Raw genomic sequence first — 20,689 nt, forward strand, 5'->3', positions numbered from 1 at the left:
GTCCTAAATCACCTAAAAGGCTAAGTAAATAAAAATTAAACATCTTAGTGCTTCAAGCTTCTTTTTCCCATTATCTATAATACACGTTACAAGAAAAACAAATAATCGCAAATCAGTATTAGACGATTAGTCATACGCGTACTACAGGCTAACGCACAGCAATTAAATAACTCAAATTTAAGTATTGTCTAGTGTTTCTGACATGACAAGGGGTTTTGGTTAAAGTCTTTTAACGTTGGTGAAACAATTATTAATATTAATTATAGGAAAATTGTTTCAACCACATATTTACCAAGTCGAAAGATTATATTGTATTTCTGTAAATTAGCAATTGAAACAGCTTCTTTTAACCAAGTTTTATCTTCTATTTGTGCAATTACACTAATGTTGTTAGATTTAAGATTTACTTAGAAGTTTAAATTACTTTGAGAGTGACCGCACACTGAAACGTTTGTCTATTAAAAAATTCGCAAAATATTGTAAGTTTAGTTTTGTGTTCCTAACGAAGATATTTTTTCTTAGCTCTGTATCTCAAATAGTCATAGGTTTTTTCCTTGATTCATAATAAACATCAAATGAACGAATATAGGTATGTAATTTGTCGTCCAATATAATTGACTTGTATAAGTAGTTGGCGGTATGCCGAGTTTCGTTAGTTAATTTGCGTTGCCTAGCAACAGTCATGACCTCGTATCACAACTGCCTTTACGACATTCTTTTAATAGACGTGCCAACGTTAATGAGTCGTCCCAACAAGTTTAAATTGCATGAATTACTCTCAATCTCAATTCGATATGATAAATTGAAGTGTACCGAAATATACTTGCTGATGGTCGTTTATTAAATGGTATGAATACTCAAAAGATCTGTGATCTTTGTCAAATGAAAACAATAAATTGTTGAAATTATGTTTTGTGTTTGAATTAAACCCTTTTACCTATATTAGGAAATCGAAACATGTTATAAGACACGACCCCACATTCCTAAATGTGATTCGGACTTGTGTTTAACAATGCCTTATACTAACTATAGACTGTCTTGTTGAATTAACCTTTGAAGAATTTACTAGAATTATGATAAAAAATAAATATGTTTAGGGTTAAATAAAATGCGCGATGCTATTTTCAAATGTCTTTATTTTAAAATTTCATTTAATCAAATGACAGTATATTACATAACAATAAATAAATCTGATTTTTTAGGTATAGAAGTATATAATGATATTTCTGTACACAAAATAAAACCATTCCGTTTTACCCATAACAATATCACATCGTTAGGTGTGTACTTGAATGTGCCCTTCGAAAATATTTCATAGTTTTTTATTTTGCTATGCAAACCTAGCATATTTGTAACAAGCCACATTTATTGGCAACGATTGGCAACTATTAACGCAAAGTAGCGAATTTTAATCTCCTACCTACTTCACACATTAAAAACTTACAAAATAAAAATACAACCTGGACGACAACGTGATGCCCCGGTAAGGAATGATAGGACCAATTTTTACCGGTCGCAAAACTTGCCATCCGCAATAACTAATTATTTAGTCTTATACAGGGGAAAGATATTCAATTATGCAACTGTAAATCGCTTCAATGTTAATTACCAATATTCTGCTAAGTCTAAAAACAAATACATATATTGATTTCTATCCCCTACGCAAAATGTCTCTTACCAAAAAGCTATGATTTTCATACTCGACAAAGCACTATACCTCATCTAAAAAAATCTAAACTAATGAGAGCAGATGGGAACTACAAACTATGAGCTTAGCACAATCACTCATAGTTACACGAAATGTGAACAAGCTGAAATCTTAATTTTACCAGGGGCTATGATGTCACATACAATTGCTATTTTAATAATGTCGAAAACGTGGCTTTAAAATACATAAATAGTTGCGGTTAAGACCCCTGCATTAACATTTTCTCTGCTAAATTACAAGAGTAAAGTTCTCAATAAAGACCATCTATGTAACCGAATACGTTACAAGTTTAAACAATTTTCTAAAACTTTTTAACTCGTAATTAACTTGAATTTTTCATAATTGATGCAATTTGAAGGACTTCATCCTCGCTCGTAATAAATTTACTATACGGGACATTTTATAAATGCGATATTTATCCAATAAATTCGAGGACGTGATGGAAATGTCCGAGTCCCTTCGAACTTTCGCAAAGAAAAGTTAATAATACATTTTTACAGATATTACAAGAATATAGATCTTCGAAGCTTTAATTTTAAACCCTGTTTTTGTATGACCTCTCAGGAATGATTCGTGCAAACTAATGATTTGATTAATGCTTATAGATAAAATCTTACTATTGAAGCTTAACAAGTTTACAATTGTTTAATTTGAACAACTAAAACGAGAACAATATTTTTATAAAATCAACAATATTAGATATAAAATATTTTCATACGTAAATTTTCGAAAATACTATAAAGGAACAAATACTTATCAGTCAAAAATATTAAAAATGAACCTTTGTTTTATATTTGGTGGATATTTTGAGCTCCCTATTATCCACTTGCATAGTGGGATTTTGCAAAAATAAAATCTTGTAAATATAACGCCTTTTTAACGTCTGGCTTAGACTACCTAGTATTCGAAAGTTGTCGATGTCGGCACTACTTCCATTACCATCTGTAGAAACACCGTTATCTTGTCTGAAAGGAACATATTTGTATTGATTATACTTTCTTGTATCGCATTAGTAATTTTTAAGGGGTATAAAATAGTTTGTCAGAATTATGTGGGTACAATTAAAATTAAATTCCATTGTTAACCTGCCGTAGCATAGTAGGTACCAGGCGCGGGATCAACAGCTTGAAGTGTTAAGCCTAGGCACAGGGTGTTTAATATCCCAATAAACCAAATACTCGTTAATTTTAATTTCTGAAGTTTTTCTTACCCATAAATGGCAGAGAGTACCCCCATTTCACAAAGGGGATATAAACAAGTAGACCGCCAAAGATAAATCCAGTCGCATACAGATACTCCCATTGCGGTTTGTCAATGATTGGGGCTACCACGAGGTATGTCGATACTATTAGTACGATGTATGGGATAATAATTGGCACCTGTTGACAAAAATACATTAAACACCTTATGCAAAATCCAATACTCACGGATTTTTCAAAGGCCGAAAAATATCTAAATTTATTATCTGTGGCATTTTTTTGCGTGCGTCACTTACTTTTTTGTTATGATTCGTACGAGAGACTAAGTACGAAATCTACTAAAATAATATAATCTATAACAACTAATCACAGCTTTTATCGGACTACAATTAAGCTAAAGATACTATTCGGCTTTAGACGTACCTAATATACATATGCATATTTCATTTCCTTTGTTTAGATGGAAACACGTGTTAAATAAAAAATGACGATGAATGTGATCCATAAGGTCGCTAATAATTAAATGCGAGTGAATAGTATTAAAAAACCTTTTTGTATATCGTACCTTGTAAGGCCTGGGCGCATGTGGCTTTGTCTTCCTCATAACGATAAGTGCCAACATAGCACCTCCGTAGAATATCCACGCAGTGAATGAGAAGAAGTCAATCAGAGAGTCTATGGTACCATATAGCACCATTGCGACCGCAATCAGAGACTATAAAAAATAATGTGTGAGAAAATGTCCCATTCTCCACAGGGAGTAAGCCCATTACGGCTCTAGTTATATTTACTCTTAATTACGAAAATGCATCGATAAGCAATTGGAAGTTAACCTATTTGACTAATGGATGACTCCATGACGGCACTCCGACGGCAGATATGATAAAAATGTCATAGTATAAAATTTAAAATATCATGACGGTAAAATGTTTTGAAAACAATTTAAAAGTTAACTGAGCTACAAGTACGAACGACAGATATAATAGAATAATTGACCAAATAAAAATACAATGGCGCTACAACCTGTTAAAGGTCACCTCATATTGTATAAGTTTCGTGATCTCTTATTTTCCTAATAGGCGGTGATCAGCCTTCAGTGTGACATACGCCGTTGAGGTTTTTGTGTCTAAGGCATGCCGGTTTCCTCGCACAGGTAAAAATTCTATTGTTGCACAGTCGGGATTCTAAGGGTCGGAACCTACGACCTCTGGGATGAGACCACTAGACAGCTCGTATATACATACTGCCCAAATAGAAATAACTAACAAAAACATAAGCAGCACTCTATAGTGTTATTTGGAACTTAACAAAGTAAAATACTCCAAATGTATATGACACGGATGATAACAAAATTCGTTTATAAATTTCCTAGGAAATTCTAAACGAGATATAAATTGTATTATTTTACGCCCACATTTTCGCAAATTTACCAATTCGCGACGTCTCGTGGTAAATTTATAAACTAACGGATAACTGTTAATTACGCGCTGCTAACAATAACTAGCTATTTAATTACTCTATACTTTACATGAATCTTTCGTAACTAAAGTTTATATTAAGGTTACCAGGGTATACGTTTTACTCATCATTCTTAACCCCTTATTCATAAAAACTAAATTAGTTATTGCACTCTATTAACTAAAGTACTCTTTGGTTTGTCAAATTGTGTTAAGGCTTGCATGAATAAGGCGTTGTGAATTAGAAATACTTACATGAAAAATCAGTCCAGGCGCGGGTGTGAAGCGACGCACATGCACATACGATAGTATATCTAATAGATGACCTTCACGGGATGCTGCGAAACACAACCTGCGGAACGAATTACATATAATAGCATTCATTATTCTAATAATACATATAAGTTATAACTTTAAACAATACGATTTTAACGCATGAATTGTCTAAATTTAAATGGAGTAGTTGTCAAAAATTATTAGGTTTATTAGTTATTATTCTGAGATGACGTTTGGCGTGCTTGTATAATAGCATATAATATAGTCATTCATTGTTGTAGTGTCTTGGTATTTCTTTTATCCTGTTTTATTTGTATGAGTTGTCTGTGTTGAACTGTAAATAGTTGGTGCGAATCCATATAAAAATGTGTAAAAAATGTAGCTGAAATAAAGATTTTATAACTCCAAGAGATTAGAAAATAATTTGTTTAAACATACAAAGACGCTGAATCCTTATATTTTATAAACAAAACACAAATCTTTTCTCTAGCCATGCTATTTATCTTTCAATTAGGCCATTAATTTTTAATTTTATCTTGGCATGTTATGCTTGGCAAATTAAATACAATGTCTTACCTTCCTGCCACAAACAATGTGCCGTTTGCCGAGCCAAAAGTGGATATAGTGACGGCCAAAGGCATCAGCCAAGCCATAGGGCCCAGTAGTCGATTGCCGAAAGTAACTGCTACGGCCTCACTATCCGTCATCTCACTGACCGACATCACGGCCAAGTATGATACGTTTACAAGCGCGTAGCATAATGTCACCAATGGGATACCGATTATGATGCTCAACGGTAGATTCCTAGAATTAATTTAAGCTGTTAGGATACCGAAGAGAATATTAGCCCAGTTGTGCCGACTGCGTATTCGAAGCCTCACTTTATTGTTATAGAAAACTATCTACTGCGTTTAATTATTAAAAACAGAAACAATTTTGACGTGATAACGTCTTTAAAATCGTTTTAGTCGGGTGACATGTTCAGAAACTTGTGTCACACCAAAACCTCACGAGCGCGATCGCAGGTATAACGAGAGAGAGACGGACCGATCTCCCGTCTCATCTCGAGCGCTGCCAGTCATTCCGTGAATGTATGAAGAAAAATGTATATCATAGTCGAATTAGTAAACTTGTCATTTTACACCCGAAATTTATCATCAAAAGTGTGAATAAAACGATAGATGTAATTTAAAATTTGAAAAAATTGTTATCTTCATTAATTCCTTACTTCCCAAACACTTATATCACCAATAAGACGTTATCACGTAAACATCTCGATCGTAAACCTACTTTACAAACAACCAATATTTTTTTTTAATACATATTTTATAAAGTTTATAGTAGAGTATCGGGCTAAAGCGAGAGATATCTTCTAGACATTTCTTGTTTAGTTACGGGTGAAATAATTAACAGCATTATATATTTAGTAATAAAATATGTCTTACTTGGATGGATTTTTTATTTCTTCAGTAACATAGTTGAGATTGTTCCAACCGTCATAGGCCCAAAGGCCGGTGTAGAATGCGGTTGCAATGTTGCCCAGAGTCGCCGTACTACTGGCGAAGTTGGGCTCCTGTAAATGTCGCGTATTACCTGCACCATACGGACACAACTGCTGTCAGTCTACATCAAGTATTCCCCCATTATGATTATGTTAATGATGAAGTCGGTGATTTTACGTTAATTAAGATTATTAGGGTTTAGGAGGTTGTTTATCAAAGAAGGAGCTATTAATCATACACAACTTTAAGCAATGTCACCAAAAATACTTCTTATATTTATAAAATTAAATTCCCTTACTATGCAAATTACTCTATAAAGATTGACCATAATTGTAGCCATCTCGGTTACAATTTAGCAGTTATGGAGCTGAGGATTTGGTGAAGCATTTATTGAATTGACTAAAACTGTCGTTTGTATCGATTATTGTGAATTTGCTTTACCACAAATGGCACAAAATTTAGAATTAATTTTGTACACGCGTAATCAATAGATATTCGTTCGAAATAAACAGAATAATAATTTCAAATATTACTCATACGATGGAAGATGATTACACACCACGCCCATTCAAAGGCTTTTATTACCTTGTATGAGTTTGTAAGCTCCTCCACAAACGATGATTGCTATGGCCACTAACTTTGCCGCTGTAAAGATGTTTTGCACATTCGTTGCTAAGTTCACGCTATAGCAGTTTACAGCCAATATCATCACTGAAAGTTAATAGAAACAAAGTATAAATGCTTGCTAACGAAGCTAACGTTACTAAACCTATAATGGTGACTAGGCATTTAAAATATTTATTACTAACATTTTTTTTCAATGCAGTAATTTCCCTAATGTTAAAAAAATTACGGATAGAAAAAAGTAGAAAGCAACCACACCACAAATTACAATAGTATTCGACGAACGCTACATAGATAATGCAGTGAAACGTGTAACGTGTATTGTTATCGCTTTTCCAAATTTTAAGGTTTTTGCATCGTTCTAGTTCAAATAAAATTTTATTCATGTTCGTACAAAGGTGCGCTTCTATGCGATTTGTTTAAATCTAAGTTTAAATGAGAAATAATTAAAAGATTTTTAGGAATAAATAAATTATTAAATTATCTTACCAATAGCAATAACAGCCACAAGTTTTACGAGTGTGTCCGGGGGTTCGCATTCTGAGACGAACGGCTCGACCGCATATTTCGCAAAACTCAGGCAAATAATCGCCATTTGCGAGGGCTTCAGAACCAGTGTGGATACCTAGAATAACAAAATCCGTATATTCTTTTATTTTTAACCCGTTAGAGGACCACAAACAAAATCAGTCTGATTAGGTACATTGTTTTAACTAAAGCAGCTTTTTTATCGCAACATTATTTAACCGAAAGAAACATTTATCTTTTTTGAGTTTCATTACTAGAACAAGTTATATACATATTGATACTTTATAGATATCTTATGTACCTTCGAAACACTATAGGCTAAAACATTATTATTCGTACCCATGAAAACAAAAATGCGGGTGGCCCTCCAAATGCGTCCATAAAATATGCATACTCAGCACCGGATGACGTGTTCATTGTCCCCAATTCAGCATATGCGAGCGCTCCTGAACAATCATCAATGAATGAAAGATTAATTTTTATTAAATTTCTACGAAAGAAGCAGATGATGTATTCTTAATAGTAACATCTATGATTTCAAAAAGACGATCTAGTCTCAACGTAAGTTTAATAGAAACGAAATCAATCTAATTACAGTCTTTTAACTAAAATACTCTTTTGTTTCTTTCTAACAAATTGAGTTTACGATGTGATTAAAATAGACAAATGAGTACTTATAACAGTGCAATTAGACCTCTTGCTTTATTTATTTTCTAATCTCGTCACCGAGACCCATGTTGCGTCGAGTTTCAGATAAGGATTAGTGAATAAAGCAAGTGTTTGATTCACTTAAGAATTAATTTGAAGATTGTTTTTATTGTAATTACCAAGCAATGAGAGTAGGCCACAAGACATCCATATTATGAAGCTTATGCCCACTGAGCCAGTGCGCTCCAGAAGCCCAGAGGGCGAGACGAATATACCAGATCCTGAAACAAAACCAAAGTTAGTTTATACAACTACTAGCCATAATGACTACGACTCGTAAATCCTAACATTTAATAAACGTAGTTTTACGAACAGTTATTCGTAAAATACGTCTGTGTCAAATATTTCTATCAAAAATCCTAGTTATGTTTGAGCGTTTGGACAAGCGTTTAGAATGTTCAATCGCTTTTGTGATGTTTTCTTAACTTCATCATATATTAGTATTTATTATATATATATATATATATATAATAGTACGTAAATTAGTATTTATTATTTATATATATATATATATAATAAATACTACACAAAAGCACAAAAGCGGTAAAAATATTTTTTTAAATTTGTACACATATATTTACATAATAAAATATATTAGTGGTAAAATGAAATACTAAAGATTATAAAATAATATAATGACTCAGTAATCACAAGTATATCAAAAGACTGGAGTCATACTTCAGTCGATTCATAGCAAATATATGCATATGATATCATGTACTTTACAAGCATGACATGAATCATTTGAAATTGAATTAGTCAACAATCTTGCCTTTATAGATATTTTTTTTCAACCGAATTACAAACTTTATAGTAAGTATTAAATTGGAAAAATGAATATAATACCTTCTAAATGCAATCTTTCTACATTCATTCATGTCTATTAACTATAAATTTTTAAGACGATTACGACCTTATGATTATCTGAACGAAAACCATAGTTATAAATAAAGGGAAGACCGTAGAAGCATCAATAGACATTTGAAATTATGTTAGGACGAGTAGGTATGCTCGTAACTTATTGAACAAACAACTCTTATATTCTATATCTAGGTCTCTCTCAGTTTATTATTATGAATATTCATTAACAGTTACTGTAGACAATAAGAGACAAAAAAAATCTGGAGTTTTATAAAACTATAACGGTTAAATATCGATTGAACTTGCTGTACTAACCAATCATAGTTCCGACGATTAGAGCCACCCCACTGAAGAGTCCCACCCGTCTCTTGAGGTGAACAGGGTCGTCCGGAGCTGCGCCCGACCCCTCCAACTGGTAAACAAAATTCAATTAAGTAATTTTACCTACCTACAATAACAGAATTGTAACAGCTGTTGTCAAAATGGTGCTTATGACTCCTAAACGGTGTAACAATACTAATAATGTTATGTATTTTCCATTATTTATTTACATTCAACGACTTTTCATTTAGCGCGGAAATTGTATTCGTATTGGCTATCTTAAGGAAAAATTCGTTTAATCTTATATCATGAGAACATGTATTATCGTTACTCAAATAAGATAACCGTTCTGCATTGTCCCTGAAAAGAAAAAGCCGGATGTCCAGGTTAAATACAGTGTATATGTTAACGTAAAATTGTAAAAACCGTTAGATTGTAATCTATCGGTTATCGGTTATCGGTATTCGGTAGATTGTACTACACTAACTTAGTTATTATTCAAACTTCTTTGGTCAATTACAGATTAATTTTACTTCCCAACAATTTCATATAACTACCGAATAATAATACGTTAATTTGTGAGCAGTTCGTTGAGGTTCACAATCTTTCGACAGTTTACAATCTCGCGAGATAGATTACAATCTAACGGTTTTTACAATTTTACGGTGACATATACAACACTTGGACTAATTAACTTTAGCCACGCAGGTAAAATAAATAACGTAGGTCGTACTTTTAAGCTGCAAAACTTTAACACGTAAAGCGTGGGAAAATTTGAATCGAAGCATACACACGTATTTATAGAACTTGGTCAAGGCTCGCAATTTATAGGACTCATTTGCCAATATAAATAAACTGATTCAGATAGACTTTTTATACTAATATATTTATTTACGATTTTACTTGTAAAATACGTCAAAAAAAAAGAAGAAAAAAAAAGCAGCTGAAAAAACTTAAGCATGTCTAGGCTCAGAATATGATTTTGTCCCATTCGGTGTCGAGACCCTTGGTCCGTGGGGTCCTAGCGCTTTAAGGCTTTTTAAAGAAATATCAAAAAGGTTAGTCGACATCACAGGAGACCGAAGATCTGGCTACTACCTCGGATAAAGAATTAGTCTAGCGATTCAAAGGGGGAACGCTGCCACTATTTTCGGAACCTTGTCTAAAGGGACTCCTTTTAATAATATATTTTAGTTTATGTTAAGGTTAGTTATTTACATTTAATTTTACTTAGGGTCTGTTTCACAATGTACGGATAAGTTCTACATAAGTTCAAAATTGGCTATCTATTACTTATTGGTAGGATAAACACTATTGTTGCGTTTCACGACTGTCAGATAGCGCTAATCGTCACATAAAGTCCATCATAAGTTATGTGAGTCCGATGAAGTGTCAAATAGCAGAATTTATCTTCCATATAATTTATGTGTTGCATAGCTATTTGGTACTTTATCCATACATTGTGAAACAGACCCTTATTATACTAATATATGGGCTGATTATACCTTGTCTCCTGGGTTGGCGTTTCCGTCGGTGAGAGTTCCCGTCGTGCCGTCTTCGGCGTCGCAGCCGGCGGAACACCCGCGCCATACCAATCCGCCTTCGCGTGCGCTCCCTGAAAACATATTGCACTTGGTATCACTTTGGTTCAATTTTATACTGGCGAGACTAAAGATTTCCAATTTAAGTTTTACCCTTCGAAATTTAAAAAAATACTATGGAAAATATAGACTATATTTGACCTAAAAAAATACAAAACGTAACTACCTCCATACTCTACTAGAACACCCATTCAAGTTTTACTGCTTCAAATATAATAAGCAGTAGTACCAGCCAATGGTCACGTCTAAAAGTAGTTACTCACTAAAGGAAAATGCGAAAATATCTGATGTAGACTAAAAATATATAGTAATTTGTATTTGTTCTTTGTACATTTCTTAAAATCTCCGATGATCACTAACCGGAAATCTTTGTCTGTTGACTTAAATCAATTTATTAAACTGTCTATTGATTTAAAACATAGAATTTTCCTTGTAAGTGCTTTTGGACTGACTTGGCTATTTTTACTCTGTAATATATCAAATACCACAGATATACTGATTTCCTATACTAATATTCATTAATACTTAATTTTATCTATCATATAAGAATAGGTACTATTAGAAAATGTGTAGAATCACGTGAATGAAATACGGACCTCCATTTATTGTATTGTAAATGTAAATTTTAGACAATCGTTCATAGAGTTTTAAAAGTGTTTATTTGCGATTAAAACAAACGCTATTGGCGACACTACTTAGTTTGAAGAAACCATAAATCGTCGTAATGGTCTTCGATCAAAAACAATTACAAAGATTCTTGCCAAGAATTTAGGATTATGTGATACATAGTTTACAATAACGAAAATAAAATGTAGAATATTTTTGTTTTTTACGTAGTTAATTGTATGACGTATTAATACGTGTAGCTAGGTTTACTTTTCATTACCTACTTCTTTTTCCAAGAAACTATTGCGTAGGTACATTTATGTAGATCCTTATAACTTTTAAAACTACATCAAAAGTTAAATTGCTGGTTAAAACAAAGCAAAGTTCAGTGAATCAAAGATTACAAGATGCTGCGAGACAAATGGGGATTTGGTTTTCAATTTAAAAGGCTATTAATATGTAATGTATCACTAAGCTTCATGGTAGGAAACACCAATTCATCTGGATATAAGAATATAAGTAGACAATATATATTTAGGACATTACACATTATAAGACGACAAAAATACTTATAATTATAATTTGCAACAAGCATAAATTAAACTCGTGTAAAGGTCTCAAATTTCGTTGACGCGTCTACATTTGATCCTAGCCTACATATTTCTAAACACAAACGCTACGTAATCAAAACATAATGTTCAACATCACGTAGGCAATGTGTATTACGAACCAATATTTGAATAAATCGTTTACAAATTTAGCTGTATAATGCACAAAGCATATATATATTTTTCTTATTAGTTTTTACTCGACGGCTGTCCCAAACTAAAATAGTTCTTTATTTACAAGTATTAAGAGGTCCAATCGATTGAATTCAATAAATACTTTTACATGATTAAAACAAGTTGGTATTACAATCGCGATCATTTATTTTCAGTTTTACACAAAAATAATAAAATGAAAACAAAACGCCTAGATCACACTTTAATCTATTATTTATCGCATTACGTAATAAGTTATATTGCTAACTATGTAGTTGAAACCAACCAAGAAATATTTTTCATTACCCAATAGCAGTACAGTGTTGCAAAGCTTCTGTAGGTGAATAAAACAACTAATAAATTACGAGTTTATGTGAAATTCTTTGACTGACGTCGTCCGTCACGCGCCGACATTCAGCAGGGTCCAGGAATAAGTCAGATACACGTAGCTGTTAGTTTAGCTAATAAATTACAATCACATGAGAATATACAAAACTACTAAAACCATAGAAGATTTATTTGGGAGTTGGCCCAAGGAAACATATTGAATATAAAACCGTATTCACCAATCACGTAGCTTTTCGCTTACGCTATGATTGTGAAGTATTTTGTATCGGATAAAAAAGTTAAGAATGTTAAGAAAGAGACGTTGAAACATTATACTAAAAGCTAGAGCAAGAAACCGAAGTTATATTTTTTTTTCTTTGCATCAGCTAATTATTTTATCCTTTTAAAATTACCATTCAAAATATATAATCTTAGTTTTGACCTTCATCTGAGAAGAAAACAGGAGAAACACTGCCATTCCGCAATTTTTCCGTATTGGCCGTATGCGCTGGTGCGCGTACAGATTTGCTAAGGAGCTCGGCAATTTTGTCGCGCATCGCATCGCATACACGACCTCGATGCGGCTGCTGCGCGGGCGCCGGCGCCAGTGCCGCCTAAACTGATTACACTTCAGCCAAACTGATCCAATTAGTTTCAATACACGCGACCTAGCAATGTCACACTATTAAACATTAAAAAAATCACACTTCAAAGAACTATTCTAATCGATTCTTTAACACAGCACTTATAAGTTTAAAATATTGCTTTATCAAGGCACTTCAGTTTACGTAAAAAACTACGCATAAATGTGAACGTGTCGCTGGCTCAGGGCGGACTGGCTATTCTCGGTGTCAGCAGACACGTGGGCGGACGGATTTCTCGCCGCCCGCCCACCGATCAATGGCCACGCGATTTGACACCTGCTTAAAAGTCCTTACAGATAACATTATGCGCTCTCCACGTGCTCTTTTAGTTTACAGTAATCGTTTGGTCCAGAATTTGATGACGTTAGCTGTTAAAATAAAACTACAATTACCATAACGCAATGATTATATGTACTAATGTTACTGGAAAAAAACTAAATTCATAAATATATCGTAGTATCGAATCAAATTACAAATAAATAAAAAAATTATATGTTGTCGTGAAGTAATCATAAGTTAGTATAACTATTTCATTATTCATATAATTTTCATAAATGTGCGACGTTTTGTGTATGATTTATCTAAGTACTTATTCGATATTGAGTATGCCCGATAGCATTCAAAAGCATTCATTGTTTGGCACGCGCTACGATTAACGAATGGACACAGATATCAATGTCTTACTCTTTAATTGCTTGGTTACATTATACTGAAATATTTTCTTGTTTACACGATATCAAACAACATCACTAATATAAAGCTTTTAAACAATCACATAATTAGCCTGTTTGTCTCTATTACTGCTCTTAACATTGCAATTTAAATTTATGAATTTAAAAGAGAACTAATTTTATTAGAATTGTTGTTTTACTGTAAAATTGTAATATTTTCTTTGTTGTAATGTAAATGTCGTAACTATACTACTTGCGTTTACGGGTCAAATAAAACTTCACCAATATGTTGCCTGTTGTATGCTATTTGTAAATTGGCGATGTGACTTCAACTTGTATTTTTATATTCTTCCACGAAAATAGATAGATATACTTAGAATATAAAGCATATATAATTAAACAGTCGATAAAATTCCACATCCCTGTTATTGAATACGTACGAAAGACGTAATTAAACGTTTCTCGTGACTTTTATTTATAGAATCAAGACAGACAGATATGTTGTATGACGATTTGCATACTATGGATAAAAAGTACGACCTTTGATATAATATTTTTAATGTAATTATTTCATTTCATATAGACATCATTATCTAATATATAAAATTCTCGTGTCGCGGTGTTTGTGGTTAAACTCCTCCGAAACGGCTTGACCGATTCTCATGAAATTTTGTGTGCATATTGGGTATGTCTGAGAATCGGACAACATCTATTTTTCATCCCCTTAAATTAGGGGTAGTCCATCCCTAATTTTTTTTTAGATATTTTTTCTGTATTTATGATACAGCGTTAAAAATACAACAACTTTCACCCCTCTACGATTAACCCCTATTTTTTTTATTATAAATTATATACATAGCAAAACGACGTTTGCCCGGTCAGCTAGTAATTATATATACACGACTAATTTAAGAAATTACATAGCAGGTATTAATGTCGTATACTTCGAGAAACAACTGATATCTGGTATATATAAACCTCTTATAACGAAAACCGTCGAGGTATGAATCTGAATATTTTTTTCTTTATGTTCTAGGACTTTGATATAATTCTATTTTGAAAAAAGAACACCTATCCTTTATTTAAACAACGAAATGTGTTAAACAACGTTATGTGCCCATGTCTTAATGACGATTGAACCCATTTTGATAAAACTTAGACTGTTCCTCAAGGTAAAACATACCTGATTTAAATTTGAAAAGATATGATATTACTTTCAATACATTACACGATACAAACACTTATGTAATTTAGCGCTTGGAAGTCTAAATCATGATTATTACTTACTTAAATATTATACAACAATATCACATAAATACTGCCTCATAAACATTACGAATATTCATGACAATAAAAAGTCATCAGGTCGCCTACCCGGGATTCTTGTTTTGAAACTTTTACAGACATGGAGACGCCTGAAACGTGACCTTGGATTGACCTTCAGAGAACTTTTGCAGTCATTTTCTCAAGAGTGAAGACAGAAAAAAAGTTTCATTTAATTTAAACAAAGAATAAATCTGTTAAATAATTATTACCATATTATTTTCAAATTCTATTCTATATTCGCTAACATTTATTGTCTACGTGGCTTAGTGGTTAGCGCACATGTATTTCGAAGACAAGGTGCTTCGGATTTGCAACCACGGTGGGCTGAGTAACGGCTTACCATCATTAATTTAACAGATGCAGGAATGTATATGCCCCATATCCCGACCTTGTTTCGGGATTACACCAATATCCGTGGCAAAATTGTTTTCATACAAAAGACTCATTTTATTTCATATTATGCTGATGGCTAAAATAAATAAATAAAGCCGTTTGAATATAATACAAAAGTACCGTAGCATCTTTATAACAATTCTACTAAATTTACAGTATGAATGTGTACATAATCCAAAAATATTTTTTTTAGAATATCTCAAGAAACACGTGAAGCACAGAAAGCTATTCTAAGAATAACGTCATACCATAACATCTTTTACCTCTAAACATATTTTGTAACACTTACTGAGATAGAACTTTTTATTTTTTATGATAAAAATCATTATAAACTTCAGATGATCAATTTTTTAAAGAATATACGCAAAGAACGTCGGTATAATTTTAATATGTATAATAAATGTTAACTGTATTAAAAAAATAGATTTTAGGTAAAACAACAGTCAAACGCATGACGCAGGATTTTAAAACTTTGTATTTGATCTCAAGTAATAGATAAAATCTAGCCATTCTTTATTTTTAACCAGCGTAGGTAGCACGTACTAAATAATATGTGGGTACACTTCACACAACCATGGCGTGAACTCATTAATATCTCAATAGGTTCATATACGAGTAATTGAAACAAATTTTTCCTACAACAATAAGTGTTGCCACATAAAGAAGTCATTCAATATCATCGTCAATTAGAGCTGTATACCTACATCAAATTAGTTAGTACATAAGGTCTATTTCATTTATGATGTAAACATAGAGCATATTTTCCTCTGCTAAGTTAGCTTTAAAAATCACTCAAAGGAGTAGCTACAATCAATAACTTTGACGCATGCGTCAAAACGTGCAATATCTTTGATAGTAAGAAGCTAATTGTTACTAAAACAAATTTATAATAAAACAGCTATGCTTTTCTATATTTTATTAACATAACTAAACAATGAACAACAGTTAATTTAAATCAAAAAAATGAACTGTTAAAAATAAAATAAATACATATTTTTCTGACGTTTTATCAGTCGGTAATAGCACCAAGCTATTATATTATACATGAACTGTAATAAAAATCTGTGACAAATATTTTTACAAAGTGGAAATCCTTTCAATTTTAACACTAGCTATTATTGATGACGCATAGAAAAATGAGTGACAAGATCGGTGCTTTTGGAAAAGATAACTTTGAAGAAGGCAATTGCCGCGATAGTATTTTGATAAAAACGATAATATTATCCGCGTAATCCATGAAGTGCCCATGACTGTTGTCTATTCATGACTTACTTTAATGAAAACCCGTACGTGATTGATAAGTTATCGGGCTTCTTTGTGCTACATTTGCGGCCACAAACAATTCAAGGCAAAATAAACAAGAGTACCTAAAATAACATACAATTTTAATCCGACCATAAAAACTTAAACACGTGAACTACCTATACTAACCAATTAAATGAAAATAAAATAGATAGATGTGAATATGAAAGATATGTGGACTGATTGTAGCTGTATCTAGCTAACTATGTGCTCAATTATTTGTGCCTATATTCTGCGAAATCTACAAAGCAGCTGTGTGTGACAATATTTAAAGTCTCGAATAACCCAGATATAATGTCATTCTTCACCTTATGATTGGCACCTGAAGTATGTATGGTAATGTGATGCATGATATCAACAATGACACACTATACATCGCTACAAGATCCCTCTAGAGCTTATATAATTATGGCTCTCATAAACCATATTATATTGTTTGACAGCAAAAAAGATATTGATTAGGTAATATGATTAATTACAGGTCGTAATCATCAGTAAATTAAAATAATATAGTAATAGAGTAAAAACCGACTTATAATCGGGAGGTCGAAAGGTGTAATAGAAGAAAACAGAATAAAATAGTTTACTTTTTTTAAGGAAACAGGATATAATTAAGTCAAGTTTTTTGTTCACCAGCTGTTTAGAAAGTTAGATGGAGACTTATTAAAAAATTTATTAGCAACTGCAATATAACGTATTTTTTTTAAATGTAGAACCTGCCCTTGAAAATGACATTTTTATGAATACAGCGTGAGATCTCATATAGAACCAGCGTTCTACGAAAAATATATTACATTTAAGGTCAACAGAAATCGATATATCACAAATGTCGATTAAAACCATTAAATCAATTAAAAATTCTAATTTCTAGTTTTAAGCAACATACTCACTTTTTCTATAAACTTGACACATCCGACATATCATTCAAGTTAAATTAAACACTACTCATGTTTTATTTGAATATAGGTTCCTTATTTAATAACAATGTACTCTACAAGTCTTTTAAGCGACTGATTGACGAGGGCAATAACTTATCAACTGTATCGTCTGATGTCAATTTAATTTGCTTCTTGTTAAGAACAGTATTTATTATAAGCGCCACAAGGGGCTTTATAAGGATTCTTTAGACCTGATTTTAGACAGTTTGTCGGTAAGAATATTATATTTTTGTTGGGTCACACCACAAGTCATCAGTTCACCATTGAAATCACAATGAAATAATTGTAAAATCTTCACAGTTTTGCCCGTTATATAAAGTATACATTCGTTTACAATATATTTCTAAAAGCTCTTAAAGTTTAGTAATAATAATATTGTTAATAATAAAGACGATGAGACGGTTTCGAAAATAAATCAGTAAATTATTTAGCGTAGTACTTTAACCTGTCAACAGGACAGGAACGTCTATGTGCCCATGTCACTCATGGGAAATAAATCCCAGTAGGAACGGTGCGTTAAGAAAGCATCAAATGGGAATCAATATGTATATGAACGTATCTGTACAAACTAAATTTTAGCATAAATTATAAACGGACGACAAAAAAAGAACAGAATAGAAAAAACAATTTTTACGAAGGGATTTTAATGGTAGTTCTACTATATAGCCATTTGTTGACATCAATCTAAATGGATTAATGAAATAAAAATTGTTAAAAGGTTACGATGATACTGACTAAAATACATATGTATATATATATTCCATTAAGGCCACATTGCGCATATAAACTCGTTTAACAATAACTCCCTAGTGTTTATATACATGATGGCACTAGGGAATTATATCATAGGTATGTGGTTAATTCTGAAATTTTTTATCATCATAAAATTGACCAACCTATACAATTTATAATATACTATAATTTGCCTAAGAATTAAACTATTTTATTTCTGATTTAAATTTTATTAAAAGCTTTTGCATTAACTTAAATACAATTTTATAGACTAAATATAGAAAATTTATTATTTATTATGACTAACTTGACATTTAATATAGTTACTGTTGGAAAGAATATCAAAATAGTTCATCTGTCGATGATTAGGTTAATTGAAGTGTGAATGTCAACTGTGCTTTTATCCTTTTTCTTTATTACATTATTAGTCGTTACCATGCAACAAGGTGTTTTACTTACAGTTACTTTATACGTAAAAAAATAATTTGTATTGTACTAATATTTTTTTGATAAATTCTTCTTTGACACATTTTTTTATAAAATTATTTTTATTTTAAGTACGGTACAGTTTCTTATATCTAACGCCATTCATTGAACCAATAAAATCATTAATAACAGACCGCTTTTATAGACTGCACGCGATTAATTTAAAGATAAATGATTGTAGATCTTAATTGACGTTAAATACCATAAATAACTAAAACTAAGCTATAAGCTACTTCACGATTTTTTTTTAATCATAGGAGATCGCTCTAAGCATTATTTATTTTGAATATTTGAAACTATAAACTTTAAAATTAAGTATAAAATAAATCAAACTCACGATATACATTAAAGAAGTTTTATTTTTGTAACGTGGCCTGACCTTTATACATCCTTTAAGTTCCAATGTAACATGATGGTAACGATAATACACGTGAAGGAGTACAAGGTGTTAGTCCAAAGTTATTCACAAAATTGTAGCAATGCAATATAAAGAAATTAGATATAAATGAAATTTATCTTGTGATTTTATAATTGCAATAACATCATCATGTTTAGGTTGTGTTGATGCTACAAATCTCTACGAATTCAAACGTAGCATGCCCTTAAGTGATCAAGGTTACGCTGTCCTTTTTCGTAGATCATAATAGGTATTACGTTCTTCAATACACGAAAGTAAATCTTCTTTATTTTTTATATCCAAATGTTCTTAAATTTATTATTTATTATATTACATTAATAAACTCGGTAAATATATATTTTATGAATTTCTGAATAATATACAATTACCAAAACCTTTAAATACATCTTTATTAAATTGACTTTAAATATAATTTTATACAAAACCCGATATTTCTAAGGTGGGAAATTGGTATAAAATGATTTATGTGTGTATTGTGTAAGCAATGGGAATAAATTGCATCAGAATCCGACACCCAGTGTATTCTTAACAAAACGAGCTTATATCATGTGACACAGTGAAGTCTTATTTATATATATCTTATTAAACCGTTTAACATATAACTTACCATTACATGCAATCGTAGGCGGCTGTTCATGGTGATGCATTGCTCGGAGCACCGTGATGCGTAAGGAGGACCGCGCCCTTTCATGTCACAAGCGAGACTGAACGAGCTGACTGGCCGGTGGCTGCCTGAAACAGTCGAACTTCCCTTGCCCCAAACCCCGCACTCCGCATGCGCGGCTGAAAAGTCCTTATTCTTCTGAATCAGTCTGCTTACGTACTAATGAATGGCCGCGATGAAATACGAGGTGACGTACTCATAGTTATAAGATATGCAAGCAAAACTTTGTTATAAATAGTAAACTATGCATTCGGTATGTGCGCCCGCAGAAATTGTTTTACTTTTTGAGTTTTAGTACTAAACGGGGTAATATCTCAAATACCTACATGTGTGTATGCAGGGTTATAGAAACTACTGTATAAGCACATACACAGAACGAAAAAAGAAGAATTTAATTAATATTTCAAGATCAATAGATAAAATGACAAGGCAGCCTGAATTCGTATGTCGCAAATATGTATGAACCTATTACTAAATAAACCTGCGTATTAGCCATGCTTTACTCCAAATTCTTGAAGCTGAATACAAAAGGGCCGAAAATATGCTTATATACTTTCTAAATTATTTATAGATAAGTTACACGTTTAACAGTTCATTTATTTTTAACCATAGAAAAAATTACCTGCACTGTAAACC

At 32.0% G+C, this 20,689-nt stretch overlaps 1 protein-coding gene across 4 annotated transcripts; it reads right to left on the reverse strand.

The window, feature by feature from the left end:
- Positions 1 to 1,118: 1,118 nt before the first annotated feature.
- Positions 1,119 to 20,129, reverse strand: LOC125056136 (b(0,+)-type amino acid transporter 1). 4 transcript variants are annotated; one of them, XM_047659101.1, is made up of 14 exons: positions 19,997 to 20,129; positions 10,740 to 10,799; positions 10,690 to 10,703; positions 9,179 to 9,275; positions 8,122 to 8,223; positions 7,634 to 7,740; positions 7,256 to 7,391; positions 6,728 to 6,853; positions 6,086 to 6,233; positions 5,217 to 5,444; positions 4,620 to 4,716; positions 3,473 to 3,622; positions 2,919 to 3,087; positions 1,119 to 2,673 (listed from the first exon to the last, which is right to left on the reverse strand). In XM_047659101.1, the coding sequence occupies exons 1-14, from the start codon at positions 20,034 to 20,036 to the stop codon at positions 2,606 to 2,608; spliced, it is 1,542 nt and encodes a 513-aa protein (XP_047515057.1). In that variant the 5' UTR covers positions 20,037 to 20,129; the 3' UTR covers positions 1,119 to 2,605. The 4 variants fall into 4 exon arrangements, with proteins under 4 accessions (XP_047515057.1, XP_047515055.1, XP_047515056.1 ...); XM_047659099.1 differs by lacking the exon at positions 19,997 to 20,129 and adding an exon at positions 12,922 to 13,318; XM_047659100.1 differs by having other exon boundaries at positions 10,690 to 10,799.
- Between the last annotated feature and the right edge of the window lie 560 nt (positions 20,130 to 20,689).

The sequence above is a fragment of the Pieris napi genome, chromosome 14, assembly GCF_905475465.1.
Source record: "Pieris napi chromosome 14, ilPieNapi1.2, whole genome shotgun sequence".
In the NCBI taxonomy this organism is placed as follows: domain Eukaryota; kingdom Metazoa; phylum Arthropoda; class Insecta; order Lepidoptera; family Pieridae; genus Pieris; species Pieris napi.